Below are 27,974 nucleotides of genomic sequence, written 5' to 3'. Positions count from 1 at the left end.
AACTTAGGAGATCAGCTGAAGTTCATCAGCATCCCTGGGCTGTGTTCCTTACCTGGAAGCGCAAAATGATGGTCCAGATGAGGCCGAGGGTCAGCCGGTGGTTTCCGTCCACAATGTCATGGGACCCCATGTTCTCAAGATGGACTCTCTGCTCCTTCAGGAACTGAAGGGCCTTGTCCACATTCTCCAGACAGTGGATACGCATTCGTCCCTTGGTGGGTTTTGGCTAGAAAACAAGAGGGCAGAAGTGGAAACAGATTACTCAACAGAAGAGACGGACCTTGAGACAAACTCGTCCATCACACAGTGCTATCCCATCCAAACTAAAAGTTTAACAAATCCCCAGTACCAAAAACATAAATAAAATCATGTGGGCTCATTTGGTCCAAGAACACATTTACCTAAAAGCCTTAAAGCTTATTTAAGGAGATGGTAACCGATTACTCTTCAGAAGTTTAATCATAGAAGCTACATGATTTACAAAAAAGCACAGAAATGGAAGTTTAGAGAAAAGCAAACTCAATTTTCAAAGAGAATTTTGGTACTACTGCTGCCATCCACAGGACTTTTTGTAGATAAATGACAACAAATTTTCTGGTTGTTTTCAATGTAAAAATAGGTTTGCCACCTGCTAGGTTGGGTCATTTCCTAAGGTTGGCTCAAAATAAAAACTGGACACACCATCAAATCAGAATTTATAAATGGCAGTTTTGTGTGGGTAAGAGGAAAGAGTTAAGTAAAGGAATACAACTTACTGAAAAGGAAAAGGGAGGAAAATGAGAACAGTCTCATTTGAAAACCTCAAAGGTTTCTTCCTCTTTCCAGTTGTATCAAAATCTAAGAGAAACTCTTGGAAGGTGGAAATTTATTTAAAAAGCCGGGCGTGGTGGCGCATGCTTGTAATCCCGCACTTGGGAGGCTGAGACAAGAAGATCACGCAGGTTCAAAGCCAGCCTCAGCTACTTAGTGAGGTTCTCAGCAACTTAGTGAGACCCTGTTTCCAAATAAAATATAAAATAGGTCTGGGAGTGTAGCCTGGAGGTAGAAAGCCTCAGTACCACCCTCAGTACCACCATTAAAAAAAAAAAAAAATATATATATATATATATATATTAAAAAAAAATTTGTACTGGGAATTGAACCTAGGGGCAATCTGCCCACAAGGTACAACCCCAGCCCTTTTTATTTTTTATTTTGAAAGAGGGTTGCCCCAAATTGTTGAGGCTGAGCTCAAACTTGCGATTTTCCTATCATCCATGGGATCTTACATCAAACTGAACAATCTAGGGCTGGGGTTATAGCTAGAAATAGAGCACTGGTTAGCATGCATGAGGTCTTGGGTTTGATACCCAACAGTGGGGTTGGGGGATATGGGCATTTGACTCAGTGGTAGAGTACTTGCCTTGCCTCTCAAGTACTGAAATTACAGGTGTGTACCACCATGCATGGCTAAAGGTAAACATTTTAAATATAGCAAAGACACACACATATTATACACACATATGCATATTTCCACTATACTATATACACATCTACCATATTTATTATAATGTCTACTCTTATCTACAATGTGTGTATACATGTGCACAAAATTTCCAATGGGTCACTATTATCTATAGTGAGGAGATCAAGCTCAGACCTACCCTGTCCCTGCATTTCTTATTTTCTAGTCATCCTCCTCTGGTTAGGCTGCACCTTAGGCTGATGCCTTCGCAGGATGTGCAGGCTGCCTGTTAGATAAATATGAGTTGGGTGTGGTGGCACATTGTAATCCTAGTACTTGGGAGGCTGAGACAGTAGGATTGTTGGTTTGTGGCCAGCCTCAGCTACTTAGTGAGGCCTTCCACAACTTAGTGAGAACCTGTTTTTTTTTTTTGTTGTTGTTGTTCATTTGTTTATTCTATGCTCTCACCATCCCACATCTAACACACACCTAGAATTTTTTAAAATTTATTTTTATTGGTGCATTGTAATCATACATCACATTGGAATACAAGACTTGAGAGGATATACAAGCATACATCATCCAATTAGCCCTCATCCAGTCCCCATTCCATTCCCTCCCCCTCCCTCGATCCCATGCATGTTTGGTGATTAACTTTGATACATATGTTTATGTACCTCCTGCTTTTTAAAGAGGCTTCATCCTCCCTTATTCCATACCCTCTGATTGGTCACCTTAATTGCTTCACTATAGGGCCCTTTCTATAGCTCAACCACTTCCTGTTGCCCCTTTCCTCCTAGTTATTGCTGATTAGGGGAAACATCGGGTTTTAATTTTATGCGATATTTCTCTGTGCATGCCACGTTGCTAATACCGATCCCACTCTTGACGGCCCCAGTAGTGGCCTGGCTACCCGGTGGACTGATCCAGACCTCGCTGGCTCAAGCAGCGGCCTTGCCTCGTGGGAGGTCCTGATTCTGGTCTCGCTGGCCCCGACACTGGCCTAACCTCTCAGCTGGCTCCAATCCCGGCCTCGGAGGCCCCAGCACCGGCCTTCGGAGCCTGCTGAGGGGTTAGGCCGGTGCTGGGGCCAGCAAGACCGGGATCGGAGCCTGCCGCGAGGCAAGGCCGGTGCTGGGGCCTCCAAGACCGAGATCAGAGCCTGCTGAGGATTTAGGCTGGTGCCAGGGCCACTGGCTGGCATTGGAGTCTTCCGTGAGGCAAGGCTGCTATTGAGGCTTCTGAGGCCGGGATCGAAGCCTGCCGAGGGGTTAGGCCAGTGCTGGGGCCAGCGGCCGGCATCGGAGCCTTCCGTGAAGCAAGGCTGCTACTGAGGCCTCTGAGGCCTGGATCAGAGCCTGCCGAGGGGTTAGGCTGATGCCGGGGCCACTGGCTAGCATTGGAGCCTGCCATGAGAACCTGTTTTAAAAAGAATAATATCTTTCCAACTTGGGCCCGGCAAAATGGCTCCCGCAAAAAAGGGTGGCAAGAAGAAGAAGGGCCGTTCAGCCATCAACGAGGTGGTGACGTGGGAGTACACCATCAATATTCACAAGCGCATCCACGGAGTGGGTTTCAAGAAGCGTGCCCCTCAGGCACTCAAGGAGATCCGGAAATTTGCCATGAAGGAGATGGGGACTCCAGATGTGTGCATTGATACCAGGCTCAACAAAGCCATCTGGGCCAAAGGAATCAGAAACGTTCCATATCGGATTCGTGTGCGATTGTCCAGAAAGCGGAATGAGGATGAAGACTCACCCAACAAACTTTACACCTTGGTCACCTACGTTCCCGTTACCACCTTCAAAAATCTGCAGACAGTCAACGTGGATGAGAACTAACCACTGAAAGCCAAATAAAAGTTATAAAAGCTGAAAAAAAATATTAAAAAAAAGAATAAAAAAAAATTGGGCTGGGGTTGTACTCAGACATAGAATGCCCCTGGGTTTAATCCCCAGTACTGCAAACAAAAACAGAAACAAAAGAAAACAAAAAACCTCCCAAGAGCTAAAAATTATTAGCTGCCAATTACTGTGTCCACCTCTTTCTATTAAGTAGTTTAGAAATGTAATCACATCTAATCTTCACAATAACCCTGATTTATAGTAATAACTATTCTTGCCATTTTACACATGAGGACATGCTGGCTCAGAAAGATGAGGTCATCTGTCCAGCTAGTTAGTATGTGGCAAACCAGAACTCCAACCTCCTTTTCTTTATGCTATACCAAGAACCCAGAATACAGAATACAAGGAAGAATGGTACACATTTCCATGAGAAAGGAAAAGCCTTGATTCCCATCTGGCAAATAGTTTTCTTTTGTTTAGAGCTATTTTTATATTACTAAACTTCATCTTCTCAAAAGGAAGAAGAGATAACAATGGTGAAAACTAAATACAATGAGCAGGGAAGGTGGGTGTGACTCTCAGTAATAAACACTTCCTGAAGCCTCATCCCTAGAGGCTAATTCTGCCAAGGAAAGAAGTGTCCCCTCTGTTTTACCTTCATGAATTATAAGATTCCTAGTGTGACACATGCCTGTTCCCACAACAACTTGTGCATTTCTGTCCCATATTATTTCTGATGAGATAGTCATGGAGACAAGGATCATGGACTCAGATTCAAGGGGCACTCTGCAGGCAGGGAGACAGTTCCTCTGAAGAAATGATAGCTTTTACTGAGCCTCCTTTAAAGCCCTGGGACAAGCTTCCTTTGACTCCCACACCATGGTCTGTTGTTCTGTGTTTTTGTTTCCCCTCCCCAAGGTCTATTCTTGTTCTAAATCTTTATCAATCATACCTCTGTCTCTGATCCATCTGCTTACTGACTCTGATGGAGAAGTGGAAATTATCCAGCTAAAGAGCCACCTTTGGGGTCTCAAGATATAATTCTAATTGCTTATTTGTCTAAGCCCTGCCTGATACTCAGTATGACCATGGGCTAATTCCCCTCTTTGGACCCAAAGCCATTAGAGGGCAAATGGGGAGCTGGATGGTCTCTCCTAAGCCCTGGGCTCTGTCCCAAGTGTCCAATTGCCCACTCAGACTAGAGTTTGGGTCAATTACACTCTAGAGGGCACCAAGTATTGAAGAGGTATGGAATAATGACAATGATGGGGTTCTGTCAGAGCCTAAAGATAGAAAAGAGAAATTAAGATTTCTGGAGCCAAGTACATCTCCTTTTTGAATAGAAGACGACACAGGGAGAGTTCTGGGCAGCCCCTGGGAGCCGAATGTTCTGCCCTGGTAATAAGCACTCCTTTTCTTCACAGGTATCCAAAGGAACTCTCCAGGGGATGGATGGAGTACCAGCTTGGGAAGTGACAGACCACTTTGGGCCTAGATTCACCACACAACACTGCATGGCCTTGCCAGTCACTTAGTTTTTCTGAGTTACAATGTCTACAAAACAAAGGGATTTAATTCATTAATGTCACTTCTTGCTATAGAACACAGGCTAGGAATTGTAGGACAGAGGACTTGTCAACAAGGTGAATACTAAAGGGTCTGCTGATCTTTTGTTCAGGTAAAGAGGAAGTAAGACAAGACACTAACTGATCGCAGGATACCTATGCAACCAACACATGCTTATGTTCTTGTCTTTTCATCAAAATAGTATTTTTGTGCGTACACACACACACACACACACACTCTCTCTCTCTCCTCTAGCAAATACACAAGGTAGAATAGGAGGTCCTAATACTAAAATCTCTTTTAATAGGTTATAATGCCAAACTCATTTTACAATAGTTTCCAAACTCTGCCTTATATATCAAACTTTGAGCTTTTTGAAGAATATTAGTGTCTTTTGCCCAAATAAAACTAACAAGGATGCTGGACAGGTTGGCATCTGCCTATAATCCCAGCCACTTGAGAGCAAGAGAACAGAAAATTCAAGGCCAGCCCAGGCAACTTAGTGAGGCCCTGTCTCAAACAAAAAATAAAAAGGGCTAGATATAATAGTGCAACACTGTAATCCCAGTACTTGTGAGGTTCAGACAGGAGGATCACAGGCTTAATGCCAGCTTCAGCAACTTGGTAAGACCCTCCATACCTTAGTAGACACTATTTAAAAATAAAAAGTAACATAGGTCTGAAGGTATAGCTCAGAAGTATAACACCCAAGTTAAATCCCCAGTAACACACACACACACACACACACACACACATACACACACACACACCCTAATCAAGAAAAGTCACACTGAGTCCATCCCTGATTGAATCCATTCCAAAGGACTCTGTGGAGAAAAGCAGACCAATAGGAGGGTGGGTTGCATTCCAAGTAATACCTAGTACAGCAACCCTGGCCCTTGGCAAGCCACTGGAAACTCTGCAGGTTTTTTTTGTCCCCCCCCCTTTTTATCTTTTTTTCTTTTTCTTTCTTTTTTTTTTTTGGTGGTACTGGGGTTCCTGGAAGCCCTTCTACCTCTGGGCTACACTCCCAGACTATTTTTACATTTTTTTTATTTGGAAACAGGGTCTCCTAAGCCAGCGCGCGCGGCTGGCTTCGAACCTGCGCGATCCTCCTGTCTCTGCCTCCCAAGTGCGGGGATTACAAGCGTGCGCCACCACGCCTGGCTCCTTTTTATCTTTAACTAAGGGAGAAGTAATAGTAAGTTGTCCACTTCACCAGACTCTAATAACTAAATGAGGTAACGTATGTGCCAATACTCTATAAATCCTCAAAGCAGGACATACTGAAATTATCATCACTTCTTTCAAAAATACTAATTCCAATTTAGCCAAGAAAACTTGCCCAGCAGTAAAGTTCCTCATGCGCCACCCCAGTGTTCTCACCTGGTCCTCAGGCTATACCTAACCCTCTCCTCCTGGCCTGGCCAAGCCCCGCCTACCTGCTCCGGTTTTTGGACATTTCATCCAGGGGTTCATTTCCTCTTCTTAACTAAAGGGATTTGATGCCATTCATTTCATATTCTAACATATATAACCTCTGGCTACTTTACTTTCTTTCTGCATTTGTACAATTAGAGACCAGTGTAGCAAAAGTAAGTTTTTCTATGGTTGGTTGTTTGGAATAAAAGTAAATTCTCCCATTTCCCAATGGTGTTTAGAGAAACAGCTAGGTTCTGTGGGCAGTCCACAAAATCCAATTTCAACAAACAATACATGCCAGTAAGATCTCTAAACCAAGGCTTTATGAAAAAACCTGTTCAGAGCAGTTCAATGTGGGATATAAGGCTTAAACCAATCTCATTGTAAATCTATCTTCTCCATCTAGCTCAGCCTTTTTTGGAATTAATGGATGCCAAAAAAAAAAAAACTCTCCCCTAAAAACACCCAAACCCAAACCCCCAGAAAACAACACCCCACCACACCTTTTTTGTTGCTATCTCTTCTTAAAGGCTGATTCTTAAAGGCTGATTAATAGAGTTAAGAGACAGACTATCAGCCAGCAAGCAAGCAAAAACCAGTAGTACCGGTGAGTGGAAAAGGTAGCAGCTGGGAAGAGAGAAGGGAGGAGACTTTGGAAAACCTCACTCTCAGGAGGCACAGCTCAATGTTGCAGGAGCAAGGCAGAAAACTAGCTGTCTTATCTAGAATCATTCTTCACTGTGAAGGCCTCAAGATGGGAAGGTGCCAGGCAGAGGCCAGCTTCTAACCTGCATTTGACCTCTGGCCCAACTTCACCAATCAAGTGCAGATCTGAGGATATCAGGCCAGGGCCCTCTCCTTCCCAATGTCAACGTTGCTGTGGGTGAACCTCCACTCCAGTTCTAGTCTATCTGGGCATAAGATCCAGGTTCGGTTACAGAGAGACTGGCAAGGTTCTGTACTCATACTTTTGCCTGCCAATGTTATGCTAAAATAGCAAGTGGGTCTATATTTTTAAGAGTGTTTTGAGCTGGGCGTGGTGGCACATACTTTTAATCCCAGCATTCAGGAGGCGGAGACTGGAGGATCAGGGTTCCTGGACAGCCTCAACTACTTAGCAAAGCCCTTTGCAACTCAGTGAGACCCTGTTTAAAAAAAAAAAAATAAAGACTAAAAATAGAACTGGTGGTATAGCTCAGAGGAACAATACTCCTAGGTTTCATCCCCAGTACTGCAAAAAGAAAGAAAAAAAGAAAGAGAGAGTAAGAGAGAGAGAGAGAGAGAAAGGAAGGAAGGAAGGAAGGAAGGAAGGAAGGAAGGAAGGAAGGAAGGAAGGAAGAGTATTTTGAAGTGAGACCTTTATGAAAAGTTAAGAGTCCACAGTGATTTCCAGTGATTTCAGAGTAAGATACTGGCAAGAAATGGTTCTCTGTCATCAACCCAGTCCTGATTAGCAGCAACTTCCTGGCTCAGCCTGTTTTCTCACTGCTCCATGAACTGATATAGATGAGGCAGAAATGGGGTGGACACATCTGGACAAAAAGCCTGCCCAGACCAGAAGTGAAGATGGGAATTTCTGTTCTTCAGTGGATCAGTCATTTTCCTTGACAATGCAAATACCCTCCTGAAACCTGCTCAAATTCTACTGAGCCAAAATCCAGGGCAGAGTTAGAGTGGAATTTGCTGGATCATTAAACTAATATTTCTTTGAAATTCATTTACACAAACACACACAATTTCCTCCTTTATAAAGGAAGCCGAGAATCTATTAATAAAGTAAATTGGGGTAATCTTCCTCCTCAAACATCTACTATCAGCTGGGTTTAAGGGTACATGCCTGCAATCCCAACCTTCAGGATGCTAAGACAGGAGGATCATGAGTTTGAGGCCAGCCATAGCAACTTGGCGAAACCCTGCTTTAAAATAATAAACAAAATAGGGCTGGGGGCATAGTTAAGAGATAAACCACTCCTGGTGTTTGCCAATAAAAATCTCCAATACAACACACAAATGAATTCATCTACTGTCTACTTCCAATCTGGTGGTAAATGCTAGAGCTAAAACACAAGATGACCTAGACATGGCTTAAATGGAGTGCAAATTGTTCCCGTTACCCAGGGTTTTAGATCACTGGTGCAGTAAGCACTGACTGAATGTTATCTGATGACAGAGTTAGCTATGGGACATTAATTTACCCAGAGCTATGCAAGAATCCTTTGGGCAACGTAAAGTACTCTACCCTGTGGAAGGGTCTCTAACTTGAGGCCAGTTAGCCTCTGCAGCCAAGCACTGAGTATGGTTTGTGTCCAAACAACCAAACACACCATGAGGTCAAAGAAACTGACAATCTCCAGTCCAAATGAAAAGAAGGAACTTTATCTTACTCTATCTAGGGTATCTTTACTTTTGTAATACAAGAAATTGGACTGCCCAACCAATAATCCTCAGGTTAGCTATGAGAAAAGGATTATAAAAGAAATTAAGGCACTTGGGGTTTTACAAAGTACTATGTCACTGCTAAACAAAATGTCTGACACTGACTCCCTAAGAGGGTAGCCATCTCTATTTGTGCATGCGTGCGTTCGTGCTACTGGTGATTGAACCCAGGGATAAACCCAGGGATGAACTTGAGCTACAATTCTAGATTATTTTATTATTTTCTTTTATTTATTTTGAAACAGGGTCTTGCTAAGTTGTTGAGGCTGACCTCAAACTTGTGGTCCTCCTGTTTCAGCCCCCCAAGTACTGGGATTACAGACATGTGCAAGCATGCCTGGCCATTTTCTTTCTTTTTTTGCAGTGCCAGGGATGGAACCCAGAGGCATTCTACCTCCAAGCTACAACCCCAGCCTTATTTTTTATTCTTTATTTTGAAACAGGGTCTCACTGAGTTGCAAAGGGCCTTACTAAGTAGCTGAGGCTGTCCTCAAACCATGATCCTCCTGTCTCTGCCTCCCAAATGCTGGGATTACAAGTGTGAGCCACCACTCCTGGCGCCATTTCCATTTTTTATCCCTATGATAAGAGAATGTGCCAGTATTAGAAAATTGCTTTGATATTAATTTCAAAATGTAAAAAGTAGTCAGGTCCTGGGTGCTGCGCAGACATTCAGGCAAGGAGGGGGAGGCAGTTTCCAGCACCAAACTCCAGTAGTTTTTAGCAAGTACACAAAAGAGTTGTAGCCCAGGGCCTTGATATTTTAAAGTTAGGTTTACATAATGAATAACTTCTAGCAGATAGGCTAAAACTCCCCAAGGATGCTGAGGATGGTACAGGCCTTCTTCAAAGAGGGCAGATACCATGTGACCCCTCACTTTGTAAACCAAGTGACACATCTTGGTTTTAACAAATTCTTGTACTGGAGACAGGGGCGGGGTCACACCTGCATCAGGACAGGAAGAAGGCTTTTGGTAAAGCAGGATGAGAGATAGTCAATCCCCATAATCATATCAAAAGGCTTGTACTGGAGGTAATGGGCAGGGAAGACTACTAGTTAAGCAAGATGGAAGATACTGAATCTTTATAAAAACTGTTGTATACCCAAAACCTCAGTGTCTTAATTTCAAGGCACTCTACTACATCCCTCTGACGTAGTGCTTTATAATTCTCTGTCCTTTGTAATAATAAAATTTGCTTAAGCTTACAGCAGTATAGTTCTGGCTACTTTTTTCTAAATTAGCTAAGAATAAGAACCTGCAGCTCCATCTCTGGCTCCATCTGGCTCTGTTATAAGTTTTGGAGCACTGTTACACCTATTCTCCTAGGTCTCAACATCATAGCCAAATACACACACACACACACACACACACACACACACACACACACACACACACACACACGTTTGCTGGCAGCAAATAAAGAGAGAAGTAAAGTCAGGTGTGGTGATACTTCTGTCATCCTAGTACTTGAAATGCTAAGAGGACCAAAGTTTCAAGGTCAGTCCCAGAAATTTTGCAAAACCCTCAGCAACATAAAAAAATCCTGTTTCAAAATTTAAAAAGAAAGGGTCAGTGGTATAGTTCAGAGGTAGAATGCCCCTGGGTTCACTCTCCAGTACCAAAACACAAAAACAAAAAACAAAACTCCACAGAGGAATGGGAAGAATTCACACACAACTAAGAACGATGTGTTGTTGGTTGTTCATTTTTTTCCTCTACTAATACTTTTTTTTTTTTTTTTTTTGGTGGTACTGGGGTTCCTGGAAGCCCTTCTTCCTCCGGGCTACACTCCCAGACCTATTTTTTTATATTTCTGAAACAGGGTCTCTTACGCCAGCACGGCTGGCTTCGAACCTGCGCGATCCTCCTGTCTCCGCCTCCCAAGCGCGGGGATTACAAGCGTGCTCCACCACGCCCGGCTCTCTACTAATATTTTTGCTGCCCTGTTCAGAATAAAGAGCAATGGTGCCTGTTCCCATTTATTATATGGACACTATCAAGGACACAATCTTTTTGGTATAAAAGAATTATGAGATTTCAAAGGTGAACAATTTAATCCCTATATCCTAGAAGACTGAACCATACTAGAACAAAAATAAATGCCCAAACTATTTCTATCCATGTGACCTTTAATGATTTTTTTGTTACTTTCAAAACATCAAGCAAAAATCAATAAACAATCTTACTAGGCTAAATGTTAAGAGGCAAGAAAGAAAACTAATACTGAGAGGTAGAAAAGTATGTTTACAAAAACTATATTTTTGTAAGCTACATATTTCAGTACTTATAACATAGGCTCTCCAACAAGTCTTGCTTCAAGGAAACAAATCAAAATGCAATAAGTGCCTAGCCTATTTGCCCTCCCCATCTGGACCCACTGTCCCACACCACTCACATCACAAACCACCCACCTTCTTGTAGCCAATATGGTTTTAAGGGAGGCGAGGAGCTTCTTTTGTCTGGTTTGATCCATAAACTCTCACACAAAAATTAGGCAGTAAGACTCAGGAAACAAAGTGTACAGAGAGAACTAAGAAAGGATGGGGTGGGGCTTCACTATCTTTTAGTGAAGATAATAGAGGAGCAGGGAGAAAGAAAACACAGACTTCATTTTTACTCAGATTCAAAGACCCAACTCTGCCCTTGGGCTACAGCCCTTGCCTGTAATCAGAAGTGTGTGGATCCATCTGCATAAGGATCCACTTCTACTGTCAAGTCACAGGGTAGAGATCCAAGTTAAAAATAAGGTTTCTGGCAGCCCTGTCACCATTAGCATCATATTTTCCTGGTGATGTCAGTGCAGATGTGGGGCTCTATCCCTGGGCGTCAACTCTTCGCTTAGCCTACCAACTACCTATGAAACCACATGTGCTCTAGTAGAAAAAACAGCATCTACTTTCAAACCAAGTCAAGACAAAACCTGTTGGGTCAGTCACAGTGACTGGTTTAAGCTTCTCTGGTTTTAAAATACATAAACAAAGAGGACTGCAACAGCTCTGGGAAACAGGATAGAAACAGAGTTTTCACGACAACTTCCCTACCCAAAAGGGCAGGGTGAATTCAACAGATGCTCTGTTCCCAAGGAGACAAAATACCAGCCTCTCCCTCCACCCCTAAAAGAAAAAAATGTGCAAGGAAGAAGACAAAAAACATCAGAGGCCACTGAATTTAATTCTTGCCACCTTGTGATGGCAGCTCAGACTTTCCAGAGAATAAGTGAGACACAAATTTAGAAATTATTCCATGATTTCATGTAGGATGCAGATTCTTCTTGGAGCCAACATCCAAGCCACACCTTTCGATTTCCAGTAGTGTACTGTTTAACAGGGACACCAGCCAGGGTCTTTCCAAACTAAGGCAGCAGCGTCGAGAAATGCCAGAATGAGGCTGCTTCATTATGATGGGGAATGTGTTGGTATTGGAAAATTGCTTTGGTATTAATTTCAAAATGTAAAGAGTAGCCAGGGCCTGGGTGCTGTGTAGGCTGTAGGCACTCAGGTGGGGAGGGAGGTGGGGGTTGGAAGTGGAGGTGGAAGTAGCCTATTATAATGCAGAGTTTTCCTCACCAAAAGTGATTACCAAGTACAAAAAAGAATTGTAGTCCAGGGCCTTCATATTTTAAAGACAAGTTTACATAATAAGCAACTTTTAGCAGATAGAGATTAAAAAAGAAAAAGGCTGAAACTCCCCCCCCAAGGACGTGAGAAGATGGTACAGGCCTTGTTTGCACTGGAGATAATGGGTGGGCCTACACCTAAATCAGGAGAAGGAAAAAGGCATTTTGTCAAGCAGGATGGGAGATAGTGAATCCTCTTAATCATAACAAAAGGCTTACACTGGAGATAATGGGCGGGCCAACACCTAGTTGGGTGAGGAGAAAATAGACTATTGGTTAAGCAACATGGAAGATAATGAATCTTTATAAAAACTGTTCTATGTTAAAAAACTTCAGTGTTTTATTCTCAAGGCACTCCACTATGTCCCTCTGATGTAGTGTTTTATTATTCTATCCCTTCTTTCTACCTTTGTAATAATAAAAATTGCTTAAGCATACAGCAGTATAGTTCTGGTTATTTTTTTCTAAACTAGCTAAGAACAAGAACCCACATCTCCATCTCACACTGTTACATATTATAGTTGAAGAATATCACCTACAGTCTGAATATGACACTGGAGCTTTTCCCAAGTGTGCTTACCTCACTAATCAAGAGTCTCCTTTGCCAAATACTAATTGCAGAATTCAGCAGGAAACAAGTCCACACTTGATTTTTCAAAAATATTTTCCCCATCTATAGTACAAGACACTACTATTCCCACTTACCAGTCTCTCCCCAGAGAGGACCTCCAGCAGCTTGATGAGCATCCGTCCATCTCGAAGGTCCGTGTACAGGTCTGTGATCCGGCAGGACACTCGAGCAAGGTGGGAGTTGACCCATTTGGTGAAGGTCTTCTTCTGCACGGCTTCACGCTCATCTGCAAATAGGGGAAAGTTGGCATTAATCACCAACCACATCATCAGCAGAAGCAGGTGTGTGCCTGCAGGGCCACATCTCACCTCATCTTAACTGTGGTCATCTCTCTGGGAATCTAGGAATTGGACAATCCTTAGTACGTGAACTCTATGCATGGTGCCAGCAGAATATATTTAACTCCTTTTATTTCCTGTCCTACCATCCTTGCTCATGAGGCAGCAGGATGCAGCAGATAAGAATGGGGGCCTTTGCAGTTGTGCTCAATTCTATAATATTTGACTGACAGAGTGTCTAGTGACATGTTACATCTACCATCCCTCCAACAGGTGAGTAGAAGGGCAGCACAGCATAGGAAAGTATGTGGAGTAGAGAAGCTCAAGGAGACAGCAGGAAACTGCTTCTCTTCTATAAAAAAGGCTTAGGAAACACCTGACAAATAAATTTGCTCATGGCCTTGATTTGCAATGCTCCTTCACAGGCTCAGTCTCACACTCTGGAAAAGGAAAATGGCAGACTATTAGATAGAATGTGAAGAGATCTGACTAGGCATTGGGAGAAGAGACTGGCTGGGCCCAGGGTTTAAAGAAAAATGTGCTGAGAATCTGGCTTCAGTGCTCTCTTCTACAAACTGAGCAGAGTCCAAACTTCAATCATTAACTGAAAAGGCTGGTTTATAGTCTAAAGTGTGGTAGTTGTATATTCCAGTCCTCCAGGAAAATTTTTTAAGTCTCAGTGATCCAGGGTCTGTCAATTTCAAGTCATAAATCTCTACGGGCAGTTACACCCAGAACTGGACGTTAACATCCCATACAAACAGGCTTCCAAATTTCTTACTTCTGCAGAATCCATCTAAATTCAGGCTGATGAAGACCTTCAGACATCCACAAAGCATTTCCTAGACACCACCCACTCGTCCTAATTGTTCTCTACAAAGCTACCTTCCTGTCAGTTAAACATCCTGTTTCTAATACCACCAAGCTCTCCTTCTAGTGCAAACCTAAATAAACAAAGATATATAATGTATGGCTCTAAGAAAAAGAGGCAGAGAGCCCAACAATTTCTTCTGTACTCAAAACCACTGAGTGATGACTGGAAAGTTATGCCTGCTGATGGGGCATGTGTCCGGTGGCCTGAGGGCACAGAGTTTCTAGGATAGCAGTACATATCTGGAAAGGTCAGATACTGCTGCTAAGGCCTCCAACAACCCTGTCACAGGGTGGCATAAGGCAGAGACAACATTGGATAAGTGTTTACTAATGCCAACCTGGCAGGTGAGCTAGCGGGCACCTGCCAAGGCTCCAGGCCACCTGCTGCAGTCCTTGGCAGCTCCTCCAGGTCCAGCCTTTCCCCAAAGCAACAGCCCATCCAGATGAAAAGAGGGCTTTGCCCCAGGGAAAAAGGACAACCAAAAACAAAGGAGCAAAACCGGCAGGACCGGAAGAAGGGGAGAAGGCAGTGAGGGTCACACCACTGCCTGGAAAAAGAACTGTGCCAATCATCTCATAATGGCCACATGGAAAAGACCACATTCATTATTCACTGAACAATCACCATGACGGATGGCAACTTTACTAGCTGCAGTGTTTAGCCTAGGACTGGAGGCTATTTTGAAAGGTCCAGAATAGCATGCAGAGACTTCCCAAGATTCTGCTAGGGACTTTTCACAGTTAACCTAGAAGACAAGTAATTCCTAACTCATATATATTAAGAACCAACCAATTTTTAAAAATTATCATATCCTTTATATGCTACAATAAAGTTGGACAATATTTTTAATAAAGCTCTTGATGGTTATCCTAGGCTGTTAATAAAGGGTTTAGGACTCAAAGTCACTACCACACACAGCTTATCAAAGGAACAAGACTGAAATGAAAACTTGCTGAGACTAAAGTATTTCTTACTATTTTTACTTCCGGGAACATGGTGACCGTAGAAAAACAGTGTTTACAAGTCCTGCTAACACTCAAGCTCTATTCCACAAAATCAGCGCTTTACATAACCAGAAAACACTACCAGTAGAGAAATAAAATTTGTAAATACAAGGGACAGCGAAAAAGAAAACTAGAAGAACAACCAGAGATGAGAAAAGAAACCAGCCCACGTTGCGGCAGCGGATGCTGCGCCGGCACCATCTTGCCTCACAGCAAGGAGCTGAAGTGAGCAGCTGCGGATCATTTGGGTGTAATTTAGCAGTTCTTTCAGCACAAAGAACGTCTAAAACTTCCAGTGGCCAAGCTCATCACGCTCTCCAGAATTTCAGAATGGAGCTCAAAACCGGAAAAGAAATACTCCAGCCAGCCTCACAGCCAAGGGCGTGGCAGTGGAGCCATATTGCCAGCGGCAACGGCGGGAGTTCACCACGCCCGCGATAGCTCCAGATCAGCATGCACAAAAATCGTAAGTGAAATTGTAGCTCCTAAAAGAGAAATCCCAGCACTGAACTCCCAGGGACATGCACAGTTTTGATAATCTCCCTTGGTCTGAGATTTTGCAGTCCAACACAGTGAAGGAGTAGCAGTGGCAGAGATACCACACCCTAGTCGAAGCTCCCTGTGGAAAAAAGCCCAGCCCGGCACCCCCATGGTCTTGCACAGTCTCAATTAACTCCCTGAGTCTGAGACTTTCTGATACAACCCAGTAAAGGAGTAATGGAGGCTGAGATTACCACAAACTCCAGAAATCCAGAGCACCGTAAGTGAAGGCATGGTGACCCAGAGAAGAACCCAGAGAAGGCAAAAACTTCTGAAATCATGGGAAAGAGGAACAAAAATGGAGCAATGAACGCCCACAACCCACTATATCAGAAGCAGATAACACAGAAATGCAGAACTCTCCAGAAAATCAAATCAGGAATATAACTGTAAAAATAATGACCAATGTAGAAGTCAAGGAGAGAATCTTACAGGCAACAAAAACAAAAGGCCAAGTGACATTCAGAGGCAAACCAGTTAGAATCACTCCAGACTTCCCAAACCAAGTCATGAGAGCCAGAAGGGCTTGGAGTAACATATTCCAAACTCTGAAAGAAAACAACTTCCAGACAAAAATTTCCTACCCAGAAAAACTTTCTATCAAATTAGATGGGGAAATAAGAAGCTTCCATGACAAACAGAAACTGAAGGAATTTATGTCTTCAAAACCAGTGCTAGAGAAAATACTCAAAGAGATTTACAAAGAAGAAATAGGTAATACACACCAGAACCAGAGAAACAAGATTTTCCATCCAACAGACAACTAAGCAAAGAAGAAACAGTATTTCAAACAGAAATAAAATCTTAACATGTTAGAAATTAAAAATTATCTCTCATTAATAACACTGAATGTAAATGGTCTCAATTTCCCAATAAAAAGACAGAAAGTGGCAAAATGGATTAAAAACCAGAATCCATCCATCTACTGCTTACAAGAAACACACCTTACAAGTAAAGATAGGAACAAACTTAAGGTAAAGGGCTGTAGCAAGGTAATTCATGCTAACGAAACTCAAAGGCAAGCAGGGGTAGCAACTATCATATCAGACAAGTTAGACTTCAAACCCAAATTTATTAGAAGAGACAATGAAGATCATATTTTACTGGTAAAAGGAATAATCCAGCAAGGGGAAATAACAATAATCAATATCTATGCCCCAAACATAGGTGCAGCTACCTTCATAAAACAAATTCTTTGTGACATGAAGTCACATATAAATCCCAAAACAATAATTCTGGGAGACTTCAACATACCTCTCACACCACTACACCAATCTTCCAGACAAAAGGTCAGTAAAGATGCCTCAGAAATAAAAGAACATCATTAATCAAATGGACCTGCTGGACACATATAGAATTCCCAACTACAGTGGAGTTTACATTTTTCTCAGCTGCTCACGGAACCTTCTCCAAAATAGATCACATCCTGGACACAAAATGAGCACTAGCAAATTTAAAAAATGTTACATACTTCCGTGTGTAGTTTCAGACCATAATGAAATGAAACTAGAAATCAACCATAAGAAGAGCAAGAGAAACAACATAAACATGTGGAGACTCAACACCACACTTCTGAATGAAGAATGGGTCATAGAAGACATAAGAGTTGAAATAAAAAAATTTCTAGAAACAAATGAAAATATGGATACAACATATCGAAACTTCTGAGACACTTTGAAGGCAGTATTAAGAGGAAAATTTATAACACTGAGTGCTCATATAAGAAAAACAGAAAATCTTCAAATAAATAACCTAATGACACACCTCAAAGCCCTTGAAAAACAGGAACAATCTAGCCCCAAAGGCAGTAGAAGACAGGAAATTATTAAAATTAGAGCAGAAATTAATGAAATAGAGAATAAAAAAAAATACAGAAAATCAACAAAACCAAAAGCTGGTTTCTTGAAAAAATTAACAAGATTGATAAACCACTAGCCAACCTAACTAAAAAAAGAGAGAATCAACCCAAATTATGAAGATAAGAGATGAAAAAGGAGACATTACTACTGACTGTGTAGAAATCCAGAGGATTATCAAAAACTACTTTGAAAAACTATTCTCCAATAAAATGGAAAATCTGGAGGAAATTGACAACTTTCTAGTTAAGCACAATCTTCCTAAACTAAGTCAAGAAGATATAGAAAATTTAAACCAACCAAAAGCAATCAAAGAGATTGAAACAGCAATAAAGCCAGGCATGGTGGCGCACACTTGTAATCCCTGCGCTGGGGGGTGGGGGGGTGGAGAAAGGAGGATCATGTAGGTTTGGAGCCAGCCTTGTTGGCTTAAGAGACCCTGTTTCCCAATAAAAATATAAAAAATAGATGTCTGGGAGTGTAGCCCGGAGGTAGAAGCGTTTCCAGGAACCCCAGTACCACAGAAAGAAAGAAAGAAAGAAAGAAAGAAAGAAAGAAAGAAAGAAAGAAAGAAAGAAAGAAAGAAAGAAAGAAAGAAAGAAAGAAAGAGCAATAAAAAGCTTACCATCAAAGAGAAGCCCAGGACCAGATAGTTTTCCAAGTGAATTCTATAAAACCTTTATAAAAGAGCTAACCCCAATACTCCTCAAACTATTTCGTGAAGTAGAAAAAAAAAAAGGACACTCTCAAATACATTCTCTGAAGCCAACATCACACTAATACCCAAACCGAATAAAGACAGTTCAAGGAAGGAAAACTACAGGCCTATATGGTTGATGAATTTGGATGCAAAAATACTAAACAAAATACTAGCAACACGTGTTCAAAACCACATAAAGAAAATCATACACCATGACCAGGTAGGGTTCATCCCAAGGATGCAAGGCTGGTTCAACATACAAAAATCAATCCATGTAATTCACCATATAAACAGAATCAAAGACAAAAATCACACAATCATTTCAATAGATGCTGGAAAAGCATTTGATAAAATCCAACATCCATTAAAAAAAATAAAGTATTTCTTTCTTATTTCTTTTTTTGGGGTACTGGGAATGGAACCTAGGGGCATTTTACCTCAGAGTTATACCCCTAGCCCTATTTTTTTATATTTTGAAACAGGGTCTCACTGAGTTGCAAAGGACCTCACTAAGTAGCTGTGGCTGGCCACGAAGAGATTAAAGTATTTCTAAATAAAGAAGTGCAAAATGTGTTCCTCAACTAATTGTCACTCCTTTGGGTGAATCTCACGTTAAAGAAACACTCCTGTTCTTTCATATTCCTCCCCCAGAGGCGAACAGAGAGGTCAAGGGTGAAAGGAGAAAAAAACTGAGCAGAGACTAAAGACCCATATCTGTATAAGGAGGGCTCCTGTGGCTGTTGCGCACTTCTGAAAGTCTGAACAAGTGGGGAAAGAGGAGAAGGGAGAAAAACTTAAAAATAAAAGGATCAAGAGCAGCCATCTTCTATTCCCCACTCCTCCCAGGTTAAGGAGCAGGAGATAGGTAGCATAAGAGTGCTAGAAACACCATACAGAGTGTACGCTCTATGCTCCTTGGACTCACAGCATCACAGTGAAGAAGGCCTTAAGAGTCTGTCCAGGGACTGGCCCAGATAAACACCCTTATGACACATGAGGGGCAGGAAGCCCACTGAGCAGACACAAAGCTCAAACAGCTAGTGTGTTCTCTCTCACAGTTGACAGAACACACTCTTCTGAAGTGGAAAGAGCGAGAGGGAGGGACAAATCAACCAGTGGCCCAGTTGAGGCTCCAGTCCTTAGGGATCCCCACTCTTTTGTTACATCCTTCCTGAGAAGGCACAATAATATCATCCCTGCACTCCCTGGCCAGTAATGCCAGGAAAGACAGGCCAAATGATCATGGAGAAGCAGGAAGCCCTTGGCACAGACAATGCCAGACAACCCAGAGAAGCATTTCTAAGCTAGAGCTGTTGCTCCCCTGAACTGTGGGAGGAGCTGGAGGAAGGAGCAGAAAGAAGCAGGCCAACTTCGAAGACTGAGTGCAGAGCAACTGTGACAATATGGAAAGGGAGTTCTTACAAGCTCCATATTGATCTGATTATTTAGACAAAAGACTCTCTATGAGAGGCAATTTCTACAGACATTTCTGATGGTCACGACTGAGGGAGGGGTGGGTAGGTGCTACTGGCATCTGGTAGGTAGAGGCCAGAGATGCTATTAAACATCTTACAGTACACAGGATAGCCCCTCCTATTCCAACACACCATTATTCAGCCTAAAACACTGGTTTGAAAGTTCTAGGCTTACACCACTTGGAGCTGGCATTCCTAGTGTCACAGACTACATTTCCTACAGTGGGACACCAGGGCAAGCATGGGCAAGCATGTTACTCATTCATCATTCTGTTTGCCCCTACCAAAGGCTTTTGTTACTGATGGTTTGTATGTTGGTCAGAGGGCAACAGGAACTACTTACTAAAAGGCCCCCTTGTTCCAAAAGAGCATGCTCCAAAGCAGAGGAGCAGCAGCACAGCTGGAAGAAGAGAGGCAGGTCTGCGTCAGCATAAAGGTGGGCATTTCACCTCTATCAGGCCATTTTCATTCTCTTCTTTCCTTTCCAGGGCCTTATATTGCTGTCATTAAGTCAATTCACACCTCCATCTCCTCCCAAGAAGGTGATGCAGCTGAACCTGACAGACTCCAGTAGGTTCCCATCCTGCCCTGCCCCAGACTTGGCAGGTGTTATGTCCAAGAAGCAGGTCTTCTGTCCTCCTGCTTCTTATGGGTACTGATCAGCTGTGTTTGCCCCTACCTTCTCTGGTCTATATTGTTACAGCTTTATATGAGAACTCAAATGACAGGCGGTAAAGAGCACATCAAGGGTACAGCTTGTTGCTAACTGCTCAGTAAATTAGTTCCTTCTCCCATTCTCCAGCAAAGATGCATTCTCATCAACTCAAAACAGTTGGGAAACTTGCCAGGAATCCTGGAATTACACAATCCTGGTGCTAGAAAGGCATGCAGAAGCCATATAAATCAATTTTTTCAAAGGTCATATAAATGAACCTTGTGTACGTGTGTGTATGCGCACAGCAGAAGGGTGCTTGACATATGCATATAGAGAGAGTGGACTGCTCCTCCCTCCTTCCCTCCCTTGGATGGAACCCAGGGGCATTCTACCTCCGAGCTACGCCCACAGCCCTGTTTTTATTCTTTAATTTGAAACAGGATCTCACTGAGTTGCAAAAGGCCTAAGTAGCTGAGGCTCTCCATGGACCGTGATCCTCCTGTCTCAGCCTCCCAAATGCTGAGATTTTATAAGCATGCACCACCACACTCCGGCCTTCCTTCCTTCCTTCCTTCCTTCCTTCCTTTTTGCAGTACTGGGGATGAAACCCAGTCTCATTCTACCTCTGGGCTATACCCCTAGCCCTTTTTTTAAAAAAAGTCTTTATTATTATTATTATTAGTGTGTGTGTGTGTGTGTGTGTGTGTGTGTGTGTGGTGCTGGGGATGGAACCCAGGGGCTTTTCTAACCTCCGGGGTATACTCCCAGACCTGTTTTATACTTTATTTGGAAACAGGGTCTCACTAAATTGCTGAGAGCCTCACTAAGTAGCTAAGGCTGGCTTCCAACCTGTGCGATCCTCCTGTCTCAGCCTCCCAAGCACTGGGATTACAAGCGTGCACCACTACACCCGGCTTTATTCTTTATTTTGAAACAGGGTCTCACTGAGTTGCAAAGGGCCTAAGTAGTTGAGGCTGCCCGCAAACCCAGATCCTTCTGTCTCAGCCTTTCAAATGCTGGGATTACAAGTGTGTACTACCATGTCTGGTTTGTTCTTTGTTTTTTATGAAAATAAGAGCAGTGATATAGTACTTGCTTTGTCTCAGAAACTAATTCTAAGTACTTTAAAACCCTCAAAACTGCCCTGAATGGTAAGAACTATAACTCTTGCGGGCTGTCTCCAGAGCCAGGGTTCTCAATCACTACTGCAAGCCTCATGTACAATACTGGAAAATAGAACATTATTTCCATGACAGAAAAATTAGGATCAACCATCAACTCAATTATTTTAACCCAAGTCTTTATTTTGTGAAAGTGTCTATGCTGGAAAAATTAACACTATGTTAGCATGAGACAATTTGCAGAATACAGCTATAGCTTTGATGATCAGAAGAGTATTGTGTTGTGGAAACTAATGGACAGCATCCTTCTGCAATACCCTGTGCAAAGAGTGTTCACAACACAACCATATTCACCATATGTTACAGTTCTGGCTATGGAAAGGAATGGGGCCTAAAGACATGAAACATGCTGAAGGGAGAGTAAAGGAGAAACAGAAATAATAATTATCAAATGACTCCAATTCACTATTCTCCAAAAGACTGAATTTATACCTGGTTTAAGAAGTCTTCCTAGCTGGGTGTGGTGGTGCACGCTTGTAATCCCAGCCTTCGGGAGGCTGAGACCAGAGGATCACGGTTTGCCGACAGCCTCAGCTACTTAGTGAGGCCCTCTGCAACTCAGTGAGACCCGGTTTCAAAATAAAGAATAAAAAATAGGGCAGGGGGTATAGCTCGGAGGTAGAATGCCCCTGGGTTCCATTCCCAGACCCACCAAAAAAAAAAAAAAAAAAAAAAAAAAAGAAAAAAGAAAAAAAGAAATCTTCCTTTTACTTTTCAAGTAAACCTGTGGGTTTAATACAAAACTATGTTCTATCAGGTTCTTCAATTGCACTATAATGGCCTGCCCTAAGAAAAGGCAAATATGTACAATTTTTGCTTTGCGCTGTCAAGTCAGTTGTGAACTTGGGTTAAAGGAGTTTAAGAATGCATGCTGAGAAGAAATTGAAGGGAAATAACAATGTAATCATCCTACAAACATATACCCATGACTGGCTAGTTCTGGCTAATCTGAAATTGAGACTACTAATAAACACCAACATTACAAATTGCATACTATATGCAGAACTCTATCTAAGATAAGTGTCTCTTATATTAAGTGAACAAGAATTCTAGCTGGATAAACAAAACAAAAAGAAGGTAACAGAAAGATGCTATAAAGTACTGGATCAACTGCAAAGAGAATGACTTTGACAGTGTTTTACAATTTAAATGGTTTCAGGCCCAATCACTAATTACTGAAGTCCCCCCTGCCCTGTGCCTCTCTCCCTACTCTAATCTACCTTCAACATCATTGTCATAAGTCACCCTCCCCAAATGGTAGTGTTTCAAAGTTGCACTGCTGCACCTAAACCTTCAGTGACACCCCACTACCCAGTGAGTCTAAACCTCTGAGCCTGGCATCCAAGGATCTCAAACAGCCCATCCTAAAGAATAAGCTTTGTCTGGGAAGCTCCCAATACACATGCACCTATGTGTTCCCAACCAAGGATCTTATTCAGTAAGTTCTAAGCACTCAATGTGAACACTCTTCTCTCCCACCTTCACTTAATAGCATTCTTCTAACTTACAAGGCACTTTCTCTTCTCTCACTCTTCCTCTAAGATTCAGACCAACATCAGTGCTTCCAAGAGGCCTGGCAGCCACCATTTAATGCAATGTTGTCTCTTCTCTTTTTGTTAGGTAACCAGTATCCTCTCAACTAGTTTGCAAATGCCAAACGCTTAATTCTATACCTGTTTAAAGCCTTAACATATACCTAGAAGGGAGTGGATGCACAACAAACCCCTGTGGAATATATCTTCAAATATCCAGTGCCAAATAAGTAGGCTCTCAATAACCCTTGCTGTTGCAAGTAAAGGGAAGAGATTCCTAATCATAGGGATAAGACTCCAACTAGTTAAATGTTATCATTAAACTAAAAATGTTTCACAAATAAATTTTTTCTTGTAGTTGTTCTTTTATGGTACTGATATGTTCTTTTATGGTTCAGATAAAAAGAGATCTAAGGCTAATCTAAAAAGTATATTTTTTGTTGTTTTGTTTTTTTAAAACTTGTTTTATTTGGGGGCAATTTCTGCCACATATCTTCACAGTAAAATTGCAATAAAAAATACACAAGAGTATAAATACATTATTTTAAAGTGACCAAAACAGGCCAAGTGTCAGAAGACTTAATACCAGTTTTAACAATTTATCCACTAAAGCTCAATTCTTAAATTATTAAAAAAAAATCCTAATTCAAAACAAAAGAATATGGTTGGGTGGAGTCGTCCATATGTGCCTTAGCTGGAGAAAATAAACCATTTCCCAGGAGAAACATACAAACTACACCAAGCAGGAAACCGGAAACAGGCCACTGACTGTACTGATAATACAGAAACTATTATCTTGAGGCAGCAAGAGGAAGGAAGTTAGTCTTTTGACTGAAGGCCTCCTTGTGACCCATTAGTCTAGGGGCCTTTAACTCATGTTTGCCAATTTGGATATAAATAGAATGAATTAAAATATTTTTCCTACAAGTTTAACGGGCTTCATGGACAAAACACATGTAAGCATCTATTCTAAATGTATGTGTCCCAAATAGCAATTCTCTGCTAATATTTACAGTCAGACATGCAGACTATAAAACCAACCGTGAACTCAATCACCCTGCACCTACAGTTTCCATCAGCTGAACAGCCACCGCTTGCAGCTTATAGGAGTCTGGCATCTGGGGAGGTGGAAACCTAGGTACTGCAAGGGGAACCTTTGAGCAGGCACTGGTGATAATGAATGGAAAAGCAGGCTAAGCTCCCAGGGTCCTGCCTCCCTATCATAGCCATAGTCTATCATAGTCATAGTTCAAGGTGAGCCCCTTAAAATCACAATCCATAGATGCCAAGACTACAGAGAGGCTAAGTTACGGTGGGGGTTTCCTTTGAAAACAAATTGGGAGAGTAACCCAGGACCTCTTCCAAGACAATCTAGGATGAGAACCAGTGTGAGTGAGCAACAGTGTAAGCATAGCACAGTATGGTGCATGTCTGTAATCACAGTGACTTGGAGACTGAGACAGGAGGATTGTGAATTTAAGACCGGCCTGGGTAACTTTCACACACACACACACAACACACACACACACACACACACACACACACACACACACACACACACAAAAAAAAAAAAAAAACAGGCTGGAGATATAGCTCAGTGGTAGAACATTCCTGGGTGTGATCTCTAGTACTACAAAAATAAACAAACATACACAGCACGTAGAAACAGGACCCTATGAAAAAATATTCAGAAACTGCTGAAAACGGGTGGCACACTTCAAAGGAAGCCACACCATGTGCCTGGCAATCTGTTAATCTCCATCTCTGCAGGGCAAGTTGGAGGAAATGACCTGGGACTGCATCAGGTATCACCAATGAATGTTATATTAGAATATTCACTAACTTTACCTTGCATATTACAACCTGTGTTTAACTATGAGGAAACTGCGGCACAGAAAGGTTTTGGTGACTCACTGAAAAGCATGCATCTAGTATACACCTAGTATTAGAACCCAAGTCTACCTGAACCCTAAAAAATTCCAAAGCCCTGTTCTGTACCACCATCCTACAGAGTCTGAGGAAAACAAAATACTATGTCTCAAAAAAAAAAAAAAAAAAAAAAAAGGAAAGAAAAAGAAAAAAGCCATGACCATCCATCTCAGGCCAGTCCCTTTATGATTTAAAACATCAATTAGCTGGGCATGGTGGCTCACACTTATAATCCTAGTACTTGGGAGGCTGAAAGGAGAATCACAGGTTCGAGGATAGCCTCAGCAAGTAGTGAGATTCCCATCAACCTAGCAATATCTTGTTTGAAAATGAAAGTAAAATAGGGCTGGGGGTGTAGCACGAAGGTAGAATGCCCCTGGGTTCAATCCCTAGTACCTAAATAAATAAGTAAATAAATAAAACATCAACTTAAAACAGAAGTTAGCAGCTGGGCATGAAGGTGCACTCTTGTAATCCCAGTACTTGGGAGGCTGAGACAGGAGAATCACAGGTTAGTGGCCAGCCTCAGCAACTTTGAGGCCCTCCAAAACTTAGTGAGACTGTGTTTCAAAATAAAGAACAAAAAACAGGTCTGGGAGTGTATTCAGGATATAGAGTGTTCTTGGGTTCAAAAAAACATTTTTATGTTATCACTGGTCCCTATTTGTAAGATTTCACTTTCAGACCCAAGTCAGCTTAGCAAATATGCACTGAGTGCTCACTATGAACAAAGTACTCCTTATGAAGAGTACTGTTTTAAATTTCTGTAAGCACATGGCCAGGCTGGTGTTCAGTAACAGCATGCATTTTTTTTTAAAGTTATTTCACTAGGACTCTACCTACAGGTAGGGAAAGGCAGGGGGTGAGTGTGGGAGCTCTTTCTCTACCCAGGTGAGTGAAGGGTATTTATCTGGCGACCTGGACACGACAGAATGAAGAACATGCCACTCCACCTGGAGAACTCAAGGCTGTGCCTTCACGCTGTCTAGAGAACACCTGACAGCTGCAGGCTCCTTGGCTGGGTTCTGACTTTGATGGACACATCATACAGCAAAAATCTCTCATTCCTCAATCCTGGAAAGGGAGGTGAACTGAAGTCCAAGGGAAACTGAAGGTAAGTAGTAATATCCTTGGAAGTACAAAGAAAGCTTAGAACTATACAAATATATTCATAACTATTACACTTATATGGCAAACTACTAACACTAATATAGACTAATAGGAAAGAAAAATTGTAATTAATTCTTTTTCTATGCAGAAGCTTTTTTTTTTTTTTATACAGAATCTTTATAAGTTGCCCAGGCTGGCCTTGAATCATAATCCTCCTGCCCTCAGCCTTCTGAGTAGTTGGGATTCCAGGATGTGCACCACTGAACTTAGTTTAGAACAAAATTTTAAAAAGGCAACATCTATAACTGGTATACTGAAGATAACATTTTGTGAAACTAGCTGAATGGCAATGTAGAGGGGTGTGTGTCTGCATGGTCTTTTCTCTAAGCAACACTAACAACACAAAGAAGTAAACAATACGCTATCATGTAGCACATAAATTCACTGGTCAGCCGGGCGTGGTGGGACACACTTGTAATCCCAGCATTTGGGAGCCTGAAACAGGGCGTGGTGGGACACACTTGTAATCCCAGCATTTGGGAGCCTGAAACAGGAGGATCACAATTTGTAGACAGCCTCAGCTACTTAGTGAGGCCCTTTACAACTCATTGAGACCCTATTTCAAAATAAAGTAATAAATAGGGCTGGGGGTGTAGCCTGGAGGTAGAATGCCCCTGGCTTCCATCCCCAGTACCAGAAAACACACACACACACACACACACACACACACACACACACACACACACACACACACCAGCCACCATACTGCTCTAACCATGTAGAAACTGATATAAAAATCAGATGGTGCATACCTTGCTCCAATTTATGCTTTCAACCTTCTCCAGGTCTTCACAATTCTTAAGAAGTAGTGTCAGTCAACAGTGCATGGAGGAAAAAGAACTCTCTCACACACTAGAGTCACCCTATTATCAGATTTTCAAGATATAAGAGGAATCTGCTCTACCTGAACATTTCTGCGCAGATGCCCAGAGAGGCCAATGCAGCCAATGAGATAACTGCAGCCACTGTTTGGGACAGTTTCTAATAGCTCCAGTTAATGCTATCAAAGTTAATAGTAATTCATTGAATCTAAAAAGCTAAGCCCTCAGGGCCTCTTTCTTTTTTAAAGGAGAGAGACAAAATGAAAGGAGAAAGTCACATACCTAAAGGCCATCACAGTAAGTTGTTTACTTTCCATGGACAGTATAGTAACTGCTGAAACATTTGTTCCCTCTATGAATTATAGATGCTCTCATCTAAGGAGATGGAAGGGGGAAAGAGAGAAATTCTCTAATGCACATAATGTACTTTAACAAACACATCAAAGTCAATCACTAATCCAAGCATGAGAAGGAGGGAGGGGGAGAGAAAGGGGCAGGAATTGGGTAAGGACTAATTGGATGATATGTGTATGTATGTCTCCACCATCTTGTATCCCATTAAGATGTATGACTACAATGTACCAATAAAAAATTTAAAATAAGATAATCTAAGATAGCATAAGAGTTCTCCATATAAAGTTGCATGTAAAATTTTAATCTGCCAAGGATCAGATACGCAGATAAAGAAATCCACCCTGAAAAACAGTTCTAATCTCATTTAACATAATGTTCTCCAGTTCTATCCATTTCCCCATAAATGATGTAATTTTGTTCTTTTTCATGGCTGAGTAAAATTTCATTGTGTACATATCCCATAGTTTTGTAATCCATTCATCTGTTCATCGTGGCTGGTTCCATAGTTTGGCAACTGGAGAATATTATGCTAAGTGAGATTAGTCAGTAACAAAGAATAAGAAATTGGATGCTCTCCCTAATATGTGGAAGCTAGGGAGAAAAAGGATCATAGGAAGAACTCTAGATGAAGGAGGAAAAAC

The 27,974-nt window shown here is 41.9% G+C and overlaps 2 protein-coding genes across 4 annotated transcripts in view; one reads left to right on the top strand and one right to left on the bottom strand.

Annotated features, from left to right (window-relative positions):
- SPTBN1 (spectrin beta, non-erythrocytic 1) overlaps nucleotides 1-27,974 on the bottom strand; it is a gene marked incomplete at both ends in the record, with an annotated part of 147,574 nt that overhangs the window by 60,259 nt on the left and 59,341 nt on the right. For all 3 annotated transcript variants that reach the window (XM_080711284.1, XM_080711285.1, XM_080711286.1), the window contains 2 exons: nucleotides 53-226; nucleotides 13,039-13,190. In XM_080711284.1, coding sequence (XP_080567410.1) covers nucleotides 53-226; nucleotides 13,039-13,190 — 326 coding nt within the window. The remainder of the gene's footprint in view (nucleotides 1-52; nucleotides 227-13,038; nucleotides 13,191-27,974) is intronic.
- LOC308273799 (large ribosomal subunit protein eL31-like) lies at nucleotides 2,899-3,483 on the top strand. Its single transcript, XM_080711141.1, has one exon. It carries the CDS (start codon nucleotides 2,908-2,910, stop codon nucleotides 3,283-3,285), a length of 378 nt encoding a protein of 125 aa, XP_080567267.1. The 5' UTR covers nucleotides 2,899-2,907; the 3' UTR covers nucleotides 3,286-3,483.

This window comes from Muscardinus avellanarius, assembly GCF_963383645.1.
Source record: "Muscardinus avellanarius genome assembly, chromosome: 15".
Lineage (NCBI taxonomy): Eukaryota > Metazoa > Chordata > Mammalia > Rodentia > Gliridae > Muscardinus > Muscardinus avellanarius.
The sequence above is the reverse complement of the archived record's forward strand: the minus strand, read 5'-3'. Positions and strand labels throughout refer to the sequence as shown.